Raw genomic sequence first — 22,374 nt, forward strand, 5'->3', positions numbered from 1 at the left:
GCCCATCCTTGTGGAGCTCTTAGTCCTCCTCCAGAAAATACAGTCAACCCCTAGATTGTTCTTACTTGAGACTTCATTGCTCTCCACAACTACTTGAGAGGAGGTTGTGGAGAGGAGGAAGCTGGGCCCTTCTCCCAAGTGACAGGGGACAGGACGAGAGGGAATGGCCTCGAGCTCCACCAGGGGAGGTTCAGACTGGACATTAGGAAAAAATTTTTCACAGAAAGTGTCATTGGGCACTGGCAGAGGCTGCCCAGGGAGGGGGTTGAGTCACCTTCCCTGGAGGGGTTTAAGACACGGGTGGATGAGGTGCTGAGGGACATGGTTTAATGATTGATGGGAATGGTTGGACTTGATGATTCAGTGGATCCTTTCCAACCTAGTGATTCTATGATACTTCTCTTTTGTCAGTTAAAATGCATTAGGACTCAGGCTGTCGGGGATACGGTGGCATCATCCCAATGACAGAGTTAAATTACACACTTGTTGGGGGGGGTGAACCAGAGAGACAAACAATTTAGAAGCATCTCTGCTAAGTGAGCCTGCAGACCCACCATCTCTCAAACACCTCTGCCTGAAACAACCAAAGAACATGTGGGAGGTGGGTGACGTTGGAAGCTTGTCCAGAGAAAGCTGTTTCTTCTCCTGAGCAGCTCTAGGTGGGTGTCACACAGGGTCAGGCAAGGCAGAAGCCTCTCTAGCAGCACCTGAGAAGGCAGCGTGGACAACTCCTTTCCACCCAGCCACTGTTCCAGAGCAGCAGCAGCCACCAAAGCCACCACGCCAGGCTGTGCTGGTCACACAGCCCAGCACCTCTGGACATGCAGTCTGTTACAGACCTGGAGTCTGTCTCTCATGCTCAGGCAGAGAAATTGTTTAAACAAGGGGCAACCCCACTAGCAAGCAACAGGTCCGGACGAGCCGAATGCACTGCTCGTCGTGGCCCCAGGCACAGGAGGAAAGAAGCACGGCCTCCCACCCCCTTCCCCAAATCCCGGGCTCGGGAACAGCCAAGGGGCACCAGGTGCCTGGGAAAAGTAGCTTCTCCACAAGCTTCCTAAGCTTTGAGTACAGTGAAGTTGCTTCAACAAAGCACTGTGCACCATCACTGTGCACCTAACAATGTTTAAACTAATTTATAATCGCCTTTAATAAAGCAGCGTCGCTTTACTCCAATTGGATGAGCTTCATTTTTGCCCCTCTTGCCAACAGATACCAAACCTGGAATCTATATTAAAACCTCACTGTTGTGTTACGCCCTGTGTTTCCTATTTCCTGCAAGGAGAACGCTGCCCCAGTAACCAAACAGACGAGTTTGTCAATAAAGCAAATGGATTTTCTTGAGTCATCAGCAGGAGCTCCCTGTTAGTGAACAATAAATTAGATTTCACCCTTCACATGGTGCTATAAAGAGCAATAAAGATAATTATCTTAAATTCCAACTATTTCCAGTGCTTTATCACAGAAAATAGACAGTTCGCATTTCATCTTCCTCCAGAGACAAGTGAACGATCTGTATTTATTTTCTGATATAAATCTCCCCTGTCCGCAGCGAGCGGCTCCGCTGCAGCAGTGGGAGCTCCACAACCAGGAGCGACATCCAGACATGTCCCTTTCCAGTTCCAGAACCAGGATCACCCCCTGGCACAGGCTGATGGGCCATTAGGGAAGGGGCTAATTGAGTCCACTGCCCTGTTTCAGATCCCATATCCCCAGAGCCTCTGCTCCAAGCAAAATTGTCCCATTTCTCCTTAGACAGAAGAGCTCCCTGCAAGCAGCGAGTCCTCAGCATCCTCCACGCCAGAAGCCCAGGTGCATGGAAGAGCAACACACGTGAGCAACAAGGACTGAGAATAACACGCTATTTCTAGGGCACAAAGTCTTCCAAAAAAATGCCACTGTTGGGGTGAAACGAAGCACTCTGCTATCAGCTCTTGAAAGCAACAGAGGTTCAGCTGGAGTGGAAAGAGTAGAAAACTCATTAATGGAAAGGGCAAACGCACAAGTCCAGTGATGCCCTCACGAGGCTCCATGCTCCTAACTGCCCAGCCTGCACCTCCAGCACAGCAAATGCATTCCTGTTCAGGCACCAGAGTGATGCTTTCAACCCCTCTTCTCTCCGTGCCCGTCTGAAACTACGCCACGTACTTTAAATCAGAGCAACATCAGCCTTGGAGCAGAGCAATGCAGCCATGACCAAAGTGAGCAACCACCAGAAACCACCTCTGCAAAACTTCCTGAGCTCCTGCTGCAATGGCTCCTTGCTCCAAGGATGTTCAGGGAAGATAAATAAGCAAAGCAGAAGTACCTCATATCCTTCCTTGATTCTGCCCCTGGACTCAGCGTTGGTGAGGCTGCACCTCAAATCCTGTGTTCAGTTCTGGGCCCCTCACCACAAGAAGGATGTTGAGGCTCTGGAGTGAGTCCAGAGAAGAGCAACGAAGCTGGGGAAGGGGCTGGAAAACAGGCCTTATGAGGAGCAGCTGGGAGAGCTGGGGGTGTTTAGCCTGGAGAAGAGGAGGCTGAGGGGAGACCTCATTGCTCTCTACAACTACCTGAAAGGAGGTTGTGGACAGGAGGGAGCTGGGCTCTTCTCCGAAGTGACAGGGGACAGGACAAGAGGGAATGGCCTCAAGTTTCAGATTGGACAATAGGAAAAAAATTTTCTCTGGAAGTGTCACCAGGCACTGGAACGTCTCCCCAGGGAGGTGGTGGATCACCATCCTTAGAGGTGTTTAAAAGATGGGTAGATGAGGTACTTAGGGATATGGTTTAGTGCTTGATGAGAATGGTTGGACTCCATGATCCAGTGGGTCTTTTCCAACCTAGTGATTCTATGATTCCCAGTGATGTCTATGCTCAGAAGAGAAGGTGTGTGAGACGGAGGGAGAAAGCACGAAGTGCACGGCTGTGCTTGCCCCTGCAGACGTCCTTCTCAGGGTACAGGCAGGGACTGCAGCCCATGGCTTGTCCGGGAAGTCAGCGAGCTCACCACCACAGCAGGGTTCCAGCACTCCCCACGCACCTGCTTCTCACCACACTCGGCATCGAATGCTGAATGCACAGCGAAAGGGAAGCACTAAATCCAGCTCCTCACACTTCCAGAGAATTGCCAGTTGCCAGGCTTGCTGCCTGGCCACCCAACATCCTCACCTCGTGCAGAACTGCTCTCCTTGGCCTCTGAACACTGGAGGTGAGGGGCAAGGGCCTTTCTGAGGGTCACATCCCCGTGGTATCGCCATGGAACAGGCTCGAGGAACTCCCAAAAAAGCAAAGCTGGTTTGACTCTTTATCCCAGCCTGCAGTCAGCTTTTAAGCAGGGCTGGAGGGAGAAATGTGCTTTAACCAGCTTATACCCAGCTCAGGAGCAGGGACTACATTTACAAAGAGGTTTCTGAGCAAAATCTCCACCTATAAACTCACCGAGAAGGACAAAACCTGCCCAGCTGAAGAAAATCTCTGCTTCCCTCTTCCATACACACTCGGTGCAGCTGGACAGCTCAAGCTCCCCTTACAGCTTACATGCAATATGGTTTTTTTCTCCTGTATTTTGTTGCTGTTTAGCACTCAGAGCAGCTCCTGGCTCCCTTCCCCTGTTCAAGCTCAGCCTCACCCTCTCCCTTCTCACAGGGATGTGGGACAGCGGGTCCCAGCAGCCACCAGTGGCCACCACCACACCAGGGCTTCTCCTCTCCTTTCCACCTCAGGCAGCTGAGCCCAAGAAGTTACAGGAAGATTTTTACAATGGAATTTCTGTAGTCGGCAGGGTTTTCCCCACCTGAGCATCACCTCTGCTGGCAGCCAGGCACAGCTCATTGCGAGACTGACATTTCGCCTCCGCCACAACTGGCTTTGATCCCCCGGAAGGGATTCGCTGCTACCAACGCCCCACGATGCTCCTGCAGCAGCCCAGCAGCTGCCTCCACAGCCCTGCCCGGCCCCGGGGGCCATGGCACTGGGGGAAAAGCCACCCGTCTTGTTTAAAGCTTGTTTGATATCAACCCATCTCTTTCTTGACCAATATCTAGCATGATGCAACAAGGCTTGGAGGACAAGTCTGGGCTGTTCGCTCTCATTTAGCATTCAGGCTGACTCCTCTGCTGTCTTTCCAGCCCTGCTGTAGCTCCCACTGATGCTGATGCCATTTCAATCCTGCTTTCCCGAGCGGCAGCCAAGCTGGCACAGGGTGCTCTGCAAAGTGATCTGCTGTCACCGAGCCTGATGTCAAACACCGCATTCCCTGCCACAGAGACAGGCTTCACACTCCCGGGCAAGACTCCAGGGAATTCCAAACCTTTATTCCCTTTGACAATTGGTATAAGGAGTATCTAAGAAAGCAAGCCATTTTCCCATGGGAATAGGCAGGATGTGTGATAGGAAAGTCTGACCTCTTCCAAATTACTCATGCAGAGCACAGCACACTTTCCATTGATGTGACCTCGCAGCCCAGGATGTGTGCTCGCAGCCCAGAAAACCAACCGTATCCTGGGCTGCATCCAAAGAAGCACGGCCAGCAGGGTGAGGGAGGGGATTCTGCCCCTCTGCTCTGCTCTCGTGGGGCCCCACCTGGAATCCTGTGTCCAGTTCTGGAATCCCCAACATAAGGACATGGAGCTGTCGGAACGGGTCCAGAGGAGACCACAAAGCATCTCTGCTATGGGGCCAGGCTGAGAGTTGGGGTTGTTCAGCCTGGAGAAGAGAAGGCCCTGAGGAGGCCTTAGAGCAGCTTCTAGTACTGAAAGGGGCTCCAGGAAAGCTGGAGAGGGGCTTTTTACAAGGTCATGGAGTGATTGGATGAGGAGGAAAGGCTACAAAGTGTAAGGGGGAAGATCTAGATTAGACATTAGGAAAAAATTCTCCACAATGAGAGTGGGGAGGCCCTGGCCCAGGTTGCCCAGAGCAGGGGTGGCTGCCCCATCCCTGGAGGTGTTCCAGGCCAGGTTGGATGGGGCTTGGAGCCCCTGATCCAGGGGGAGGTGTCCCTGCCCATGGCAGGAGGGTGGAGCTGGATGGGCTTTGAGGTCCCTTCCAACCCAAACCATTCTGTGATTCTATGACCTGAAAAAAAGCTGCACCCAGTCCTAACTTAGTTTAAACTTAAGGCTTCCACCTGAAAGATTACACCTGATGTGAGCAGGTGGGAAGCAAAACCCCTCTGAGAGAAATGACAAGTGTCCCCATTCCTCTTGGGAAGTCAGGGCTCGGAGAAAGACATCCCTCTGCTCTGCCAAGCCCTCACCTGCATCTGCAGGAGCAGCAACTGGAAACACAACAGGGGAGGCAGCAGGTAAGCAGACACAGGGAACTGGAAGTTGCATTGGAAAAGGTAGAACACGCCACTCTTGTGCTCTCCCCTGAAACAGACTAATATCTCAGGAAAATGGCTTTAAATGGCTTATGTGAATGAGGGTCTACAAATACCGACTACTGTGAACACAGCTGCTTCCTTGCCCTGTGTTTAGAGAAAAGGAGGCAATTTCGCCGCAGCAGATTCTTGGGATGATCCTGCCCTAACACTGGCGCAGGGGACCAGAAGGGTCACCTCCCCTTAAAAAAACAGATTCCAGCAAAACCTTACAGCTGGCAGAGCAGCATGTGCCTTTTCCACCCTTTAGCTTTCCAACGTGATCCGCACTTAGTGTTGTGGCGAGAGCGATTCCAGCTCTCAGTGCAAGCCTAGAGTCAATTCTGTGTTGTCGGTTACTGGTCCCAATGCTGTGTTCTCCTCCAGAGGTGCTCTAATGATTCAACCCCTAAACAACAGCTTCGCTGCACCGTTGCAAATACCAAAATCATAGAATCATAGAATCACCAGGTTGGAAAAGACCCATCGGATCATCGAGTCCAACCATTCCTATCAAATACTAAACCATGTCCCTCAGCACCTCGTCCACCCGTCCCTTAAACACCTCCAAATTGTACAACTGGGATCACTCCATGACAGAGGGATGAAGGGCTTCATGACACAGGGATGGGGGGACTCTGCTGCCCCACATTAAAGCAGGTTTCCCTGTGAGCTCCCTCAAAGGCTGGACTGCAGCATGCCAGCAGCAACATCTCCATCATCTTTAAGAAGAACATAGTTTATTTCCAAATCTAGGGCAGAAGTCATTCCAGGAGATGCTCAAAAATCTCTTCCCAAAGGTAAAAAAATAGGAGAAAAATTAATGCCCTCAAATAAGATGCAGACACGTTTTAGACACGCTTACTGTCCTACCAAGAGGCATCCTACCTATCACTTAAAGTCACTTACAGTGTCTATGAAACAGACTGGCCAAAGATGCTTTTGTCACCTCGGTTCTTACGTGGATCATTTTCTGATGCAGGAGCTGGAAGCCACCACCTCACTTTCTGTTTGTCCACCCAAAGCACGTTAGCTGACACATTAAAAACACAACCAGCTTCCCCAGTGTACAGAGATGCTGTAGATGCTGCCTCAGCTTTTCTTTCTCTTTTGTTTTAAATTAAATTAAACTGGGTTCAGTTTATTTATAATTCAAAAGAAGTCAGCCAGCCCATTTTCAAAGTGATATCTAAGGTCAATGGGCAAAACTTGTGGTGTACGATGATGACAAGCCAAGGTCAACCCTTCACTCAGTGCATTATACAAATAAGAAAATACGATCAATTGACCTGACTAATGCTGCTTTTTGGTGGATTATTATTTCATTTATAGATATAATTAAGCCAGAGTGGCTCTGTTCTGCAGCCCTTCTAATAACAATGGCATCCGAGTCCTCCGAGGACTGAGGAGCAAGACAGGACTGAGGACCAAGATGTGCCAGATCCGTCAGTAGCCCTAGAGAAATGCACTGCTCTGGGGGGCTTTAATATGGGCTCACAGGCCACCAGAAATACTCTCCACACTATTGCAGTGCCTCGCACAGCACGGCTGGTGAGGAACTTCCATCTGTGACTGTCACAGGTGCAGCCAAAGCCACCGTGCCGCAACCGTCCACCTGAAAGTGTTGGATTTCCCCCCAAAGCCCCAACAGATTCTTCTGTTTTTCTACAGGCACCAACACTGCTGAGTCCAGAAAAAGGTCTAGGACTTCTTAAAGGTCTTCTGAAAGGTTTGCAGTTTTAATGCCACACTGACCAGTGACTGCTGGGAAGAGGGGAGAGCACAGGGCTGGAATAGAAAACACAAAAATAGAGAATACATGTCAAATCTTTAACTCGTTGAGATGTCGCAGTGAGCTTGAGAAACCAGCTGTGGAGGGTTGTGCTGTGAAGTGTTCAAGAGCATCCTCAGGAGAAAGGGATGCAGGTCTCTGGGAGCAGTTGGCAAATCAGTAACTGAAAAGTTTAAATGCGTGCTGTGATTATAAACCAGGCAACCACCGTCAAGAGTACCGAGCAAACCCTGCTTTTCCTGGGGCAGCACCGAACACCTCCCAGTCAGCACAGTTGACTCCACAGACAAGCTGTGATGAATCTGTAACCCAGGTGTTGCGGCAATCACAGAGTCATTTGGTTGGGAAAGACGTTTGAGATCATTGAGTCCTGTCCACTACTGAACCAGATCCCCGAGTACATCATCTACCCATCTTTTAAACCCCCCCAGGGCTGGGGACTCCACCACCTCCCTGAGCAGCCTCTGCCAAGGCCTGAGAACCCTTTTGGTGAAGAAATTTTTCCTGATGTCCAATCTGAACCTGCCCTGCTGCAACTTGAGGCCATTTTATCTTGTCCTATCACCTGTCACTTCAGAGAAGAGACCAACACCCGCTTTTCTACAACCTCCTTTCAGGCAGTTGCAGAGAGCAATGAGGTCTCCTCCCAACCTCCTCTTCTCCAGGCTAACCAACCCCAGGGCCCTTGGCCACCTCTCACAACCCTGTGCTCCAGACACTTCCCCAGCTCTGTTCCCTTCTCTGGACACGCTCCAGCCCCTCAATGTCCTTCCTGGAGTGAGGGAGCCAAAACTGAACCCAGGATTTGAGGTGCGGCCTCACCAGTGCTAAATCCAGGGTCACTATCACCTCCCTGGTCCTGCTGGCCACGCTGTTTCCGATACTGGCCAGAAGGCCAATGGCATCTTGGCTACCCGGGCCACTGCCGGCTCATATTACTTCACACACTAGGAAGGATCAGAAGCCACAACCACCCAGGGTGCAGCTGGTCTTAAATGATTGTTTTCACCATGACAAAAGCAGATAAACACCAAGAAGAGCTTTGGAGTGGATCAGTGGTTTGTAAACCCTTTTTATCTTCCCTTTTGCAAAAGGAAAATGTTAAGAATGAATCTTCAGTGAAGCTTCTCAGCAGCAAGAACTCCAAGAGCTGTGGATAAACTGAGTTTAAAACCTTTATCACCAGTTCAGACAATGCTGTGGATGACAGCAAGAATACCACAGCCAACTGTGGATTTTCGGAACTGGGATGACGCATGAGAGCCCTATTCCCTCCCTGGCAGTCCCTGACCGGCCAGGCTCCCAGGACAGCCCCAGGAGGGGTCTGGTCAGGCTGTCCCCTCTTGAAACCCTCCTGCAGGACTGGCAGAGCCTGGCTGGGCAATGCATTGGGCCTTTGGGATGGGCAAGTCATGAGTAACATAAGCTCTCAGTCGTCTTATACGTATATGAGCAGGACACAAGCTACCAAGAGTTCCCACTCTCTCCCTCCAAATGGCTTGTGCAAACCTTCCAGCTGGATTAAAAGAGGGAAAATCAATCAATTCATCTGTGCAAAAGCCAGTACAGTGGCTGCACCTCTGACTCTACAACAGACCAGGTAACCAGAGCCTTTCCGTGTGCTGCGAAGGTCAGCCCAGTGCCATTAGTGCACAAATTCATTTATCCCAAGCATCAGCAATAACCAACCAGTGTCTGAAGATGACTATTTATTCTAACGAGTCCCAGGGTGTCACAGATGCTAACCGGACACAGATGCTAACTTGGGGCACAACAACCCTGAGCAGCTACAGACTAGGAGAAGTCTGGCTGGAAAGCTGCCTGGAGGAGAAGGACCTGGGGGTGTTGGTTGACAGCGACTGAACACAAGCCAGCAGTGGCCCAGGTGGCCAAGAAGGCCAATGGCATCTTGGCTTGGATCAGAAGCCCCCCAGCAGGTCCAGGGAGGTTCTTCTCCCTCTGGAATCGGCACTGGTGAGACCGCTCCTTGAATCCTGTGTTCAGTTCTGGGCCCTTCACGACAAGGAGGATGTTGAGGCTCTGGAACGAGTCCAGAGAAGAGCAACAAAGCTGGTGAAGGGGCTGGAGAACAGGCCTTATGAGGAACGGCTGAGAGAGCTGGGGGTGTTTAGCCTGGAGAAGAGGAGGCTGAGGGGAGACCTCATTGCTCTCTCCAACTACCTGAAAGGAGGTTGTGGAGAGGAGGAAGCTGGGCTCTTCTCCCAAGTGACAGGGGACAGGACGAGAGGGAATGGCCTCAAGATCCACCAAGGGAGGTTCAGGCTGGACATCAGGAAAAGATTTTTCCCGGAAAGGGTCATTGGGCACTGGAACAGGCTGCCCAGGGAGGGGCTTGAGTCACCTTCCCTGGAGGGGTTTAAGGGATGGGTGGATGAGGTGCTGAGTGAGGGTCATGGTTTAGTGATTGATGGGAATGGTTGGACTCGATGATCCGGTGGGTCCTTTCTAACCTGGTGATTCTATGACCTTTCTAAGCCACGGCTGACATGGCTGGGTTTGAAATGGAAAGCCTTGCCCCTGTGCATGCAGGCTCTGTGTGAAGCTGCCTGGCTCCTTCAGAAAGCCGGAGCGAGCGTGGTGCACCACGCATTGCAGAGGGAATGGCCAGCAACAGCACCGGCTGGTAAACTGACCCCGATCCACACTTCCACAGGGGCAACTTAATGATGAAAAGCACTAATTGTTTCCTCTGGGGCAGCAGCACCGCCCCACACCTGACAGCTGGGAGCACCAGGGGCAAGGTTGAAGCAGAGACATCCAGCCAGTCCCCTCCTCACCAACAAACCCAAGAGAACAAACAAGAGGTGGGAAGTCACAAAACTGAGGTCAAAAGATGAGTGCAGCAGGCCAAGAGAGACAGCACAACTCCAGAAGTTCCAGAGCATGTTCCTGCAATATGGGCAGCACTGTACAAACTCACCAGCTACTCCACAGCCTCTTGGCTCAAAACCAAGTGGGCACTGGCTCCTGGGACTCACCTTCCTGCAGAACAACTGTATTTCCACAGCACAACTGTAGTTATTACTCACACGCACATAGAACCCCTGTCACCACGTTCCCTCTCTTGCATCCCACATCCTCCACCTCTTCGTTTAAGAAGGGTTTATAATGAGATGTCCAACACCCACCAACCTCCACTTTCTGAGTCCAGCAACCAGGATGCTCCAAGAAGCAGAATACAAAGCTGGGATGCATTATGAGTGTACTTCAAAATGTCTTATTTTGGGGGTTTTTGGGTTCCGGATTTTTTTGGTGCCTTCACCAGCCCACGAGTGTAAAGGCAGCTGGGGTTGGAGGCTCATCTCAGAATCGTTCACTTGTGGATAGTCGTCGATACAGAAAGACTCATTTCATTTCTAGCCAAATGAGGCTGGGGGCTGCCAGCTGCTGGACACATGTTCAACACCAACAGGTTGTGTAGCCAGCGGATGCTTTAGTCCAACAGCAAAACCCGCTCGGCAGGCAGTGCTGGGGCCAGCACCCACACCAAAATGTGTACCAAAGACAATCCAAAGGGATCAGGATCCTCCAATTCAAGGGACTTAAAACCTTGGCGGCAGCACCTGTATGTAAAACACCAGAGCACTCCCTGCCACTGCAGCTCCTCCTGATAACTCAGAGGAGGGGCTACTTTTTCCATCGGCTCTAAGTGATACTAAGTTGTTTAGAAAAAACGTGGTATGAGCACATGAACACCAGCTGACGAAAAATGAGAATTCGAGCTATTCAAACAACAACCGATGAAGTCATCCGACCCTAAAAAGTGTGTGCAACAGCACATTAACAGTAGCAATTTAGCTAGTCAGCTCAGAGCTGTAAGCCACAGAAAAAAAATCCCTTCCAAACAACACATGAGCTCATCAGTTTGAGTCACGCACTCCATCACCTTTTTTTTTTAGAGAGACAAACAACAGATTAACTCCATCAAAAGAGCACTCTGCAAAACACACACTTTAAACCAAAGGTGGATTCATCCAGGTCTGTGCCTTTTGGTGTCGGCACTCATGTTGGCAGTACCACTACTTCTCTGTGAGGAGCTGGGGGACAGGAGTCCCCCAACAGCACCACTGCACAACAGCCCCTGACCTGGCTGCAGAGCTGGGTTGAGGGCTCCAACGCACACGCTTTTACTCCTGCACTCCTGTCGTTAGCTGCAGCTGAGTAGCCACCCTGGGAACGGGAACAAGAGGTCTCTGCTCTCAACAGGCACGCAGGAGACCAGCGAAGCTCCAACACGGTGCTGGCTGGGGGACAGGGAGAGATAGAAGCCATCTGCTCAAGCCTTCATCATCTCCTGCTCACGCAGCAAACACCACATCCACTCCTGCTGCACAACTCACCAGCAGGTAACCAGGAGCTTCCCATTCTTTAACTGCGCAGCAGATGAGCTGGAGCTGGTTTGAGGCCAGGAGCACACGGCCCCAAAGGCAGCTCAGTGCATCACGGAGCACCTGCCAGCTCAGGGTTGCTCCCGTGGTGCTTTGCAGCTCCGTGCGATACAGTCGGCATGTACAGACACATGCAGGGACAGAGTACAAACACCTTACAGTTATTTGATGCTATCCAAATTTCTGGGTCATCTCCTGAAAAACATACCTCGTCTTCCCCTCGTGCCTGCCTCATTCCATCTCCGAGTGCTGTTGGTTTACACTGGAAGCCTTTCACAAGTGGGCTTCTCATGGCTGAGGGTGTTCATTCGCAGGCACCTTCACCTGCAGCTCAGGGATTGTAGATGGGGATCTCAGACAAGTAACTGCTCAGTTGGTTTTGCAACTAACCAAATGCAAACCACTTATTCCAAGACCTCTAGGAAGCCCAGATTTGCAAAAGTCTTGTCATGCCTACAGGAAAGCTGGGGAGAGGCTCTTGATCAGGAAGAGCAGGGATGGGACAAGGGGGAATGGTTTTCAGCTGAAAGAGGGGAGATTGAGATGAGATGTTAGGAAGAAATGGTTTGCTGTGAGGTGGGGAGGCCCTGGCCCAGGTTGCCCAGAGGTGGCCCAGTGGTGGCTGCCCCATCCCTGGAGGGGTTCAAGGCCAGGTTGGATGGGGCTTTGAGCAACCTGATCCAGTGGGAAGTGTCCCTGCCCAGGGCAGAGATGGGACCGGATGGGCTTTGAGGTCCCTTCCAACCCAACACAAGCCCTGGTTCTACGATTCCCTGCCGCGCCATCCAGTGCCCAGCAGCATTAAACAGCTACAAGGTCCTCACAGAGAGGAATTCTGTGCTGGCCTCATGTAAGGATGACAACTGCAGCCGAAAACAGCGTTTGGAGCCAGAAGCAAATGTGTTCCTAAAGCTCAGACAATTTCAGCAGACACCCGGGAAGCCACCAAAACAGTCCAAAGTCAGCTCAGAACCAGGGATGTTAAGTGGGTTTGTGCTTTAGAAGAAAATAAAAAATGATTTTATGTACAGAAGCGACAACAAACAAAAGAGTTTCTTCATGCTTTGCAGTTCAGATCTCCATAAAAACTCTACAGCTGCACTCGGAAACAAAGCCAGGCTGTGAGGAAAAGCAGAGGGCACCACAACAATGCTCACTGTTGCTGGATTACCATACAAACACTTGGAGAGATAAAAACCCTGCAACACTCAAAAAAAAATCCAAGTATTTGCCCAAACTCCCTTCACTGTCAGAATATGGAAGAGGTTCCCCAGCCAGAGTTCCACCTCTCGGCACCGTGCAGCTTAACATGGGGCAAGTGTTCTCAATGGCCCGTGGCAGGGGGTGGAACTGTATGGGCTTTGAGGTCCCTTCCAACCCGAACCACTCTATGATTCTATAAGATGTTAACTCAATCTCCCCTCTTTCAGCTGAAAACCATTCCCTCTTGATCTATCCCTGCACTCCCTGATCCAGAGCCCCTCCCCAGCTTTCCTGGAGCCCTTTTCAGTACTGGAAGCTGGTCTAACATCTCCCCACAGCCTTCTTTTCTCCAGATTGAACAACCCCAACTCTCCTAGCCTGGCCTCGTACGGACTAAGCCAATCCTTGCACTACCCAGGATCCTCCATGAAACTGCTTGCAGGCTGCTGCTGCTAGAACTGCAAGAGAAGGAAATAGGAGAGGGGGTCATTCCTGCTTATGTGATCGGGGTTGTGCAGAGCAACCATCTGCTAGGACAGGAAGGTGGCACAATAAAACCCCCAAATGGGTCAGGGAACTCAAATGCTGGGCTGGAAAATAAGTTAAAACAACATCTCTGGAAAAATAGAAGTGAAAAAAACGTGTATTTTTGAAATGTGATTATTGCAGAGATGTACAGCACCTTTTGTTAAATGGCCAGGTAAACACAGCCCCTCCACAACCCTTTCTGCCTGTCTCCTCCTTAACTGCTGATGGTTCAAATATCAAATATTTTGTCTGAATGTCACGAGGGTCTTTGTCCAAGTTCAGTGCCCGATGCCGAAAGGGCAGCACACTGCTCAGCACCCACAGGGCACAGAGCACCCCAGGGCGATATCCACATCCAGACAGGCACCAGAGCTTCAAAATGATATGATATTGCCTGGCTTCCCAGCTGGGTGATGGAAATGAGACAAAGAGGAGGCAGAAAAGAGGAAGAAAAGCTAAAAAACTATGGCTACATAAAAAATGCTCTCTGCAGGGAGAAGCCCTACAGGAACAAATGCCTTCAGAGACGGCGTTGCAGGACATGCAGCTTTTGCAGACACATACAGGACCTAGCCCTGAGCCACTGGCACCCACAGCCCAGGGCAATTCTCCTCCAGGTGAGTCCCAGCTCACAGCAAAAGCCTTTAGCAAAACGGAGCTGAAGATTTTCACATCGGAGCTTCCTTCCTCCTCCTCTGCCTGCAATCAAACAGAAACCGGGATGACATCACGTTCTGTACCACGGCCGAGCCTGCGCTGCCAGGGGAAGGTGAGGAGTGAAGGGAGAGAGAACGAGATGAAAAGCAGGGTTATAAAACCTCAGCTCCAAGCCCTCATCTCGAAGCACAAGGGAAAGATGCTCTGCTCTTCCGAGAGAGGGAGGCTGCTGGCGGCGGAAAACATGCCAGGGAACAGCTGGAAACAAAAGCTGAAAGAGACAGGGCGGAGGAGGAGGAGACATTTTCCATGGGCTTTCCTGTGCGGCTTATATATACGGAAACAACCAAACAAACCCCCACACACACCCAGAGGAGGGGACAATGATTGGGACAGAGCAAAGCCTACCTGCTTTTTAAAAATAAAAAACACAGAGGAACTTCTGAGAAACAGTTACTGGAAGAACATTCTTCCTGATCCCAATTTATCCTCGTGCCAGCTTTGTGCACTTAGAGCTCAAATGCATTGACAGCAAAGCTTTTATTCAGAGGTTAGAGGTGGCAAGAGCTGCCTGGTGCCATTGAGAACTTTGCAGGGTAAGTCCCCAGCTTCACAAAATCACAACAAACCCACAAACTCCCTAAATGACAACGCACACCCAAGAACCTACAGTGCTGTGCATCTTGAACCCTGACCTGAGAGAGCGTTGAAGGCATCAAACCCTGCCAAGCACTCAGTCTGCAGGGTGGGTGTTGTTGTTCTGTTTGCTTGCTTCGTTTTAGGGTTTGTTTTGTGTTAAGCTGAAGCCACAGCCAGTTATTCCCACATCAAGCAGAGGCAGAGTTTCAACACCGTATGTTTGGAACTATTTTTCATGCAAAGGGTAAGTAGTAAACAATGCAGAAATAAGAGATGCTGAAGTTGTTTCTGAGCCAAAGCCTGCTCTGATGAGATCAGTTCTGCGTCCCTGATGACAGGGAAACGAACATCCCTGAAGGACACTGATGCAAATGCTGGCAGACACAGGGAATTGCTGCAGCAACCTCCCTCCACGCTACCAGCCAGAGGAAGAGATCTCCAGCAGCACGGCCGGGGCGGTCCAGATGAAGCATCCCCCACAGATCAATTCTGCAGCCACTGCAGGGCCGTGATGGCAAGGCTGCACTTAGAACATTTTGCCTCAATTCCCCTCGCATCAGAGCGCTAAAACCTCAAAATAAAACATTATTCCGAGTAATACTGTCATGGCAGAAAACAAATAACCGTTTCTGTGGGTGCGCAGCCCCTCTGGACAGCTTGCGTCCAGCAGTGACAGGGACAAGACTGCTCCACAGCCAGCAGGAACACACGTGGCAGCACACGGCCAGGCCAGGAGGAGAAGGTAGCCACAGAGAAGTGGCACCAGGATCGATATTTCCCTCCCTGCTGATGCCAAAGAGAGCCTGGATACACTGCAGCAACACCAGGATGAGCACTCAGCTGCAATCCCACGCCAGTGCTCCACCTCTGCAGCTCTCGTGCCATAGAATCATAGAATCACCAGGTTGGAAAAGATCCACTGGATCATCGAGTCCAACCATTCTCATCAATCACTAAACAATGTCCCTCAGCACCTCATCCACCTGTCCCTTAAACCCCTCCAGGGAAGGTGACTCAACCCCCTCCCTGGGCAGCCTCTGCCAGGGCCCAATGACCCTTTCCGTGAAAAAATTTTTCCTAATGTTCAGCATGAACCTCCTCTGGCAGAGCTTGAGGCCATTCCCTCTCGTCCTGTCCCCTGTCACTTGGGAGAAGAGCCCAGCTCCCTCCTCTCCACAACCTCCTTTCAGGTAGTTGGAGGGAGCAATGAGGTCTCCCCTCAGCCTCCTCTTCTCCAGGCTAAACACCCCCAGCTCTCTCAGCCGTTCCTCATAAGGCCTGTTCTCCAGCCCCCTCACCAGCTTTGTTGCTCTTCTCTGGACTCAACATCCAGAGCCTCAACATCCTTCTTGTGGTGAGGGGCCCAGAACTGAACACAGGATTCGAGAAGCGGTCTCACCAGTGCCGATTCCAGAGGGAGAAGAACCTCCCTGGCCCTGCTGGTCACGCCGTTTCTGATCCAAGCCAAGATGCCATTGGCCTTCTTGGCCCAAAAGGTGCCACCACATCAGTGCTGTCCCTGCCCGAGGTGTCCCTGCTCACAGGACACCCGGCGACTGCTCCGTGTACGCTCGAGAAGGGGATGCAAGATGTTGTCGGGTGATTACAGAGGTCCTGTCCTTATTGGAGCTGCAGAAGTTGAAAGCAGAACGGCTCGGCCACATGCTTTGTTAAGGAAAAGCAAACTTTCAGAAGAGCTTTTCATTAGGGGAAAGCGAACCGGTGATGGCAAACTCTGCAGCAGCAGGACCTGCAGGCAAACACAGCAGCACATGCAGAGGATGCAGGTGAGGGGCAAGAGACTGCCCCGGTCAGTCTGGGAACCTCAACAGGCCAGGAGCATGGAGAAGCATCCCCTTGCACGCCCTCCACGGCGACGTGGAAGCCGGACAAAGTGCACGTTTCCTCTATCCCTGCATGCCGGTTGTGGTACAGCCGCTCTTCTTGCTGGGTATGATCTGAAAGCTGCTGTGGCACAAAGCAAAGCGGTTCTACAGGTGATGCTTCTGGTGACTAAGGGCTCACAGGACACACCGAGAGAGCAACTGCTGCAAAGAAAGGGACGGCTCGGGGACTTCCAAATTTAGACAGCTGCACAAAATACAACCAGAGGGGACAGACATCCAAAGCTGCGGCTCACTCAAATAAACAAGCTGGTAATTAAGCAGCACTCATGCGGTCCCTGACCCCCTCCCTGGGCTAAGTGGCATCTTCAGCCACTTTTCAGTGATGCTGCCTCTGCCTCTCCCAGCCAGGGAGCTGCACTGCCCTGGACTGTGCTCCCTGCACACACAACAAGCTGCCCCAGCCTATAACCTGCATTCCTTGCACTGCTGCTTTGGGGGAAAAACTCCTCGGAAAGCTCTGGTTTTCATCTGAACCATAAAACTCATCAGTAGCTATTGCAATTGAGCACTTAAGTTGGCTTTTTCTGAACATTTCCTTGGATCTTTGGATGGCAGAGGGGTAACAGAGCACCCAAGGACGGTGCTCAAAGACACAAAGTCCCAGCTAAGGGGGTGCCTGCACCCCAGCCAGACACAGCTCCATCCCTGCGGGAGCGCAACGCTTTCCATTTAGCTTCCACATGCTCTTCAAAAGCAGACGAGAGCGCAGGCACAAGGCTTCCTTCTCACCACTTTCTTAGTACGAGCTGAGGACAGGGGAAAAAAATAAAACTGAAAACCCGTCCCCCTTCCAATCAAAGCCATCTGCTCCAAACCACGTTCTACTCTTTCCCTGACACACGTTTCTCCTTTCCCATGGGAACGGCAGCAGGTGAGGGGGAAGGCTGCTGCAGAAGAAGCCCTGCGTCATGTGAGGATGGAGCACACCACAGTCACGGCTGCGTGGGAAGATGGGCTGCACGCAGGGCACCGCGTCACCTGGCAGCGATGCCACTCGAACCTGCCCGGCGTCCTACCCTGACTCACCGGGGCTGACACAGCCCCAGCAGGACAGGCTTCTCCAGCAAAGCCAACAAACTAGCCAGGCAAGATCATTTCAGCACACGAGTAACCGGGTATTGGAGTGGAGGTGTGACAGGGCAGTGACACAGCCTGCGTCCCTCGGGTGAGGAGCAGCCTCGCTCCCTTTGGTGGGACACACGCACCAGACCTGCTTCAACACCCGGCTCCACCACATCTCACCATCCACCCTGCAACCAGAGACGCTTCTGTCCCACCTGGGTACTTGGGGAAGGACAAGGACACAAAGACAGACCCCAAACAGACAACGAAACACCAAAGTGAGATGTGACCCGTGTGGCTGACTTGTACCTACAAGTGAGGGGGGCAGCTTCGTTCTGAGCCCGTCCTACCACGGCAGCTCATGACAGAGGGGACAGAGCCACCCTCCCCGGCACCTCAGGAAAGGAGTGAGGGCTGAGAGGGGAGGGCATCTGAGGAAAAGCAGAATTTTCGGTGCCCAGGTGAGGTCCTCCAGGTGTTAAGAGCAACAACAGGGCTCTCAGAGGAGCCTCCTGCCTCCGTCCCTGCAGATCAGGGAAAAGGACAACACAGGAAGCCCAGAAGAAAGAACCGTAATGTTCTCCCAAAAGCTCATGTTTTCACCAAAATACTGGTAAGATTACTTAATTTAGGGCATTCTGCAGCTGGCCAAGAGAAAGCAAAACGTAAGTGCAACTCAACTCCAAACTCTCCTGGGGTGGGAGGTGACAATATCCAGCCACTGGACATAAACTCCCTGCTCTTGCCCTGATGCTCCCGGAGACCAATACGCTCAGTAATTTCAGCACAAACCTACAATGAACCACGTGGGCGACAAACAGACCTCAAATTCCTCCTCAACATGCTGTTTTCATGTCACCAGAAGTTCTGCATTGAGCTCGGGTGCAGCAATGGTCAGGGGCATCACTCACCTTGCACTGCAAAGGCCACCAGCACCCAGGGAGTTACCACCACCACAGAGCAGATTGATTTCTAGCATCGATTTAGATACAGGACATCGCTAAGGCCTTGCCATATACAATTGGAACCACGGTGTCTAAATTTATGAGGTGCCAAGGTATGAGGCTGTGTCGAGAGGCGATGCTTCAGCTCAGGGATCCTGAGCGAGGAGGACAGAAGCAACTACAGGAAAGACACGGCTCACATTGTGTCCGAGGCTTTCCGATCCCAGACACAAGCAAGCGGCGGCTGCCCGCTGCTTACAGCTCACAGAGCGATGCTGATAAAAAAAAAAGAGCTTTAGCTTTATGGGTGGATGAGGTGCTGAGGGACATGGTTTAGTGACTGATAGGAATGGTTGGACTCAATGGTCCAGAGGGTCCTTTCCAACCTAGTGATTCTATGATCTCTCAGTTTCCTGCTGTTCCAACACCCAGATGCACACAGAGACGTGAGGAATCCCTCCAACGCTCTTCCAGAAGCCAGGCATACGGCAGACGAAAGCAGTAAAAATATAGCACTTCATTTCCAGAGCATCACTTTGAAAAGTGCCCCTTCCCAGAGCCGAACAGACAGAGTCATAGAATCGCTAGGTTGGAAAGGACCCACTGGATCATCGAGTCCAACCATTCCTATCAATCACTAAACCATGTTCCTCAGCACCCCATTCATTCGTCTTTTAAACTCCTCCAGGGAAGGTGGTTCAAACCCCTCCCTGGGCAGCCTGTTCCAGTGCTCAATGACCCTTTCTGTGAAAAATTTTTTCCTGATGTCCAGCCTGAACCTCCCCTGGCAGAGGGCAAATGCACTTGCAAGTAAAAGAGTTACAGAAGGAGCCTCTCCATAACCTCTCAGCATCGTATTTTCAGGACGGCACTAGACACGTGTGCGAAAGGAGGCCAAGTGCTGCTGCTCCCAGCATCCAGGTGCCTTCCCGCTGAGGGACGGGCTCTGTCAGGGCAGAGCCACGGCGTTCCCTGCCCATACGAACGTCCCAGCTGAGCCAGAGACAGAGGGAGTCTGATTGTTGAAGCTGTCAGCAATATCAGCACCATCAAATTCATTCAGATTTCAAAGCTACTCCATCTGATTATCGAAAAGGCGCACAGCTTCGCGGAGGGAGCAGAAGCGGAGCCGATCTGAAGGTCTGTCCCTGTGACAAACCAGTACAGGAGCCAACTCTCTAATTCGGAAGAGGTCTGACTGCCCGCAAGACGAGGGAAGGTTCTGAAAATCGCAGCTCACAGGGGTTTCTTTCCCTAGAGGAAAGATGGTGGCTCGCTGTTGTTCTAAAATAGCGAGTACAGAGACAAAGCGTTTATAGCGACAGCCAAAGCGACAGTTCTGTGGGGTTTACACAGCACAGAACCCACCACGCACGCACTCCACAGCTGCAGTTATTACTCCTGCATCGCCTGCTTCAAACCAGCAGGCAAAACCATTTCTGTCAGCAGACAATTCCAGCTTTAACACCTCAAACAGCAGCCCCGTTACCCTCTTCATCCCTGCCTGCTCAGTAATCGCTAACTCCAGGAGCAGCTCTACAGCTCCCAACCAGGCAGCTTGTTCCAAGGCACAAACTCTTTTCAGGGAAGCTTAAAAGCACCGAGCATCTCCCCAAAGGCAAACCGCACCAGCCCAGCCAGACACCCAAGGAGGAGAATGATACCACAGTCTTCTAGTTCCAGAATTTGCTGCTCTCATTTCACAAGCATCCTGGCTTCTGAGTCACCACCTCCCCGTAAATCTCCATGGAGCAGGTGCGTGCTTGCATCAGCTTCTTCGAAGCCGTAGTAGCTCCGGAGACCGAGCACAGAGCCAGGAGCCACGCTGCTCCTTCGCGTTCCGAAATCAGCCAGCTGCCTCACAGAGCATCAGGAAGCACCCGCTCCCCTCAGACTCCTGCTTACGGGCACAACGAAGCCCCACCAGCTGCAGCAATGAGGCCGGCTCCGAGCTGCATCACTTCTGTCAAGCCCCTGGGGATGTTATTTTGCACGGAGGCTGGGGGAAGGATGACAGATTGCAAACCACCCCAGGACCTGCACCCTGCCAGGCCGTGTTATGCTTTGACTGCAGCGAGGGGATGTAGGAATCAGCCCTGCGCCGCTCCCTGGCTCTTAATTACGATCTTGTGACACTGGGCTGTCGCGGGCCCCATCAGAAACCCTGATGTTTGCGGGAGGTGGCCAGCCAAGCTGTGCAGGAGGTAGCCAAGCCGCCAAGGGTGAGCAGTGCCAGCCTGGAAACAAGGCTCCCGTTCCTTTGTTACGGACCCTGCTCACCCTGGGTACGGCTGGGCCCTGGCGTTGGCCACGGCAGAGCAGCTCAAGGCGCGAGGCCGAGCTCCGCTTGGAAGAGTCCAGCTGGGCTGCGGGGTTCCTGCATCCCCAGGTTAGATCAGACCCCTCCTTGGCTGAATTATTCTGCAGGGCTTAAGCATGGGAGGTAACAGCAGTGGCTTTGCCGCTGCCAGCGACTGCGCTACGCTCCCAGCTGGGGGAATAACAAAGAAAAAGGCAAATCCCATGCTCCTGCCCGAGGACCCTGTGGGTACCGGTGCTGCTATGGCCCCATCGCACCCCCATCCCATTCTCATCTCGTCCCCAGCCCCAGCTCAGCCCCAGCCCCAGCTCAGCCCCAGCCCCAGCTCAGCCCCAGCCTCAGCCCCGGCCCCAGCTCAGCCCCGGCCCCAGCTCAGCCCCGGCCCCAGCTCAGCCCCGGCCCCAGCTCAGCCCCGGCCCCAGCTCAGCCCCGGCCCCAGCTCAGCCCCGGCCCCAGCTCAGCCCCGGCCCCAGCTCAGCCCCACCTCAGCCCCAGCTCCATCTCACCCCTCAGCCCCAGCTCCATCTCACCTCAGCCCCAGCTCACCTCAGCCCCAGCCTCACCTCAGCCCCAGCCTCACCTCAGCCCCAGCCTCACCTCAGCCCCAGCCTCACCTCAGCCCCAGCCTCACCTCAGCCCCAGCCTCACCTCAGCCCCAGCCCCATCTCAGCCCCAGCCCCATCTCAGCCCCAGCCCCATCTCAGCCCCAGCCCCAGCCCCTCCGCACCGTTGCTGTAGGCGTAGGGGGACTCGGAGGCGCCGTCCTGCAGGCTCTCGAGGATCTCGCCCTTGCCCACGTCGCTGTCGCCCACCAGCAGGAACTTCAGCAGGTAATCGTAGCTCTTGACCGGGCTGCCCTGCGTGCCCATCCTCCCTCAGCGCCCCGCGGCCCCGCTCCGCATCCTCCGCCCCGCGCCGGGCCCCGCGCCGGGACCTGCGGCCGGAGAGCAGCAGCAGGAGGAGAGGAGGAGCATGGGAGAGCAGGGGGAGGAGAGAGGCAGGAGGAGGATGGGGATGGGGATGGAGGAGGAGGAGCGAGAGGCGAGGAGGAGGAGGAGGATGGGGAGGAAGAGGGGGATGGGGGGGAAGGAGGAGCGAGAGGGAGAAGGAGGAGGGAGAGGAGGATGGGGAGGAGAAATGAGGAGGAGGGGAGGAGAAAGGGGAGGAGGAGGGAGAGGACGAGGAGGATGGGGAGAAGGAGAGGGAGGAGAAAAGGGATGGGGGGGAGGAGGATGGGGAGAAGGAGAGGGAGGAGAAAAGGGATGGGGGGGAGGAGGATGGGGAGGAAGAGGGAGGAGGAGCGAGAGACAAGGAGGCAGAGGAGGAAGAGGGGAATGGGGAGGGAGGAGGAGCGAGAATGAGAAGGAGGAGGGAGAGAAGGAGGATGGGGAGGAGAAATGATGGGGAGGGAGGAGCAGCGGGAGGCGGATGAAGAAGAAGGAAGAGGAGGGAGGAAGGGGGGAACAGCGCGGGCCCTCGGTCCCCTCCTCGCCCATTGGCCGGGGGCGGGGCCGGGAGCACGCGCGGACTACAACTCCCGGCGTGCATTGCGGCGGGGCAGCCGCGGCC

General features: G+C 52.9%; 1 protein-coding gene across 1 annotated transcript in view; it reads right to left on the reverse strand.

Moving 5' to 3' along the window:
• Positions 1-21,858, reverse strand: part of RAB40C (RAB40C, member RAS oncogene family) — a 41,849-nt gene extending 19,991 nt beyond the window's left edge. The window contains exon 1 of the mRNA XM_069870253.1: positions 21,533-21,858. Coding sequence (XP_069726354.1) covers positions 21,533-21,674 — 142 coding nt within the window. The 5' untranslated portion in view covers positions 21,675-21,858. The remainder of the gene's footprint in view (positions 1-21,532) is intronic.
• Positions 21,859-22,374: the final 516 nt, after the last annotated feature.

The sequence above is a fragment of the Phaenicophaeus curvirostris genome, chromosome 16, assembly GCF_032191515.1.
Source record: "Phaenicophaeus curvirostris isolate KB17595 chromosome 16, BPBGC_Pcur_1.0, whole genome shotgun sequence".
NCBI lineage: Eukaryota > Metazoa > Chordata > Aves > Cuculiformes > Cuculidae > Phaenicophaeus > Phaenicophaeus curvirostris.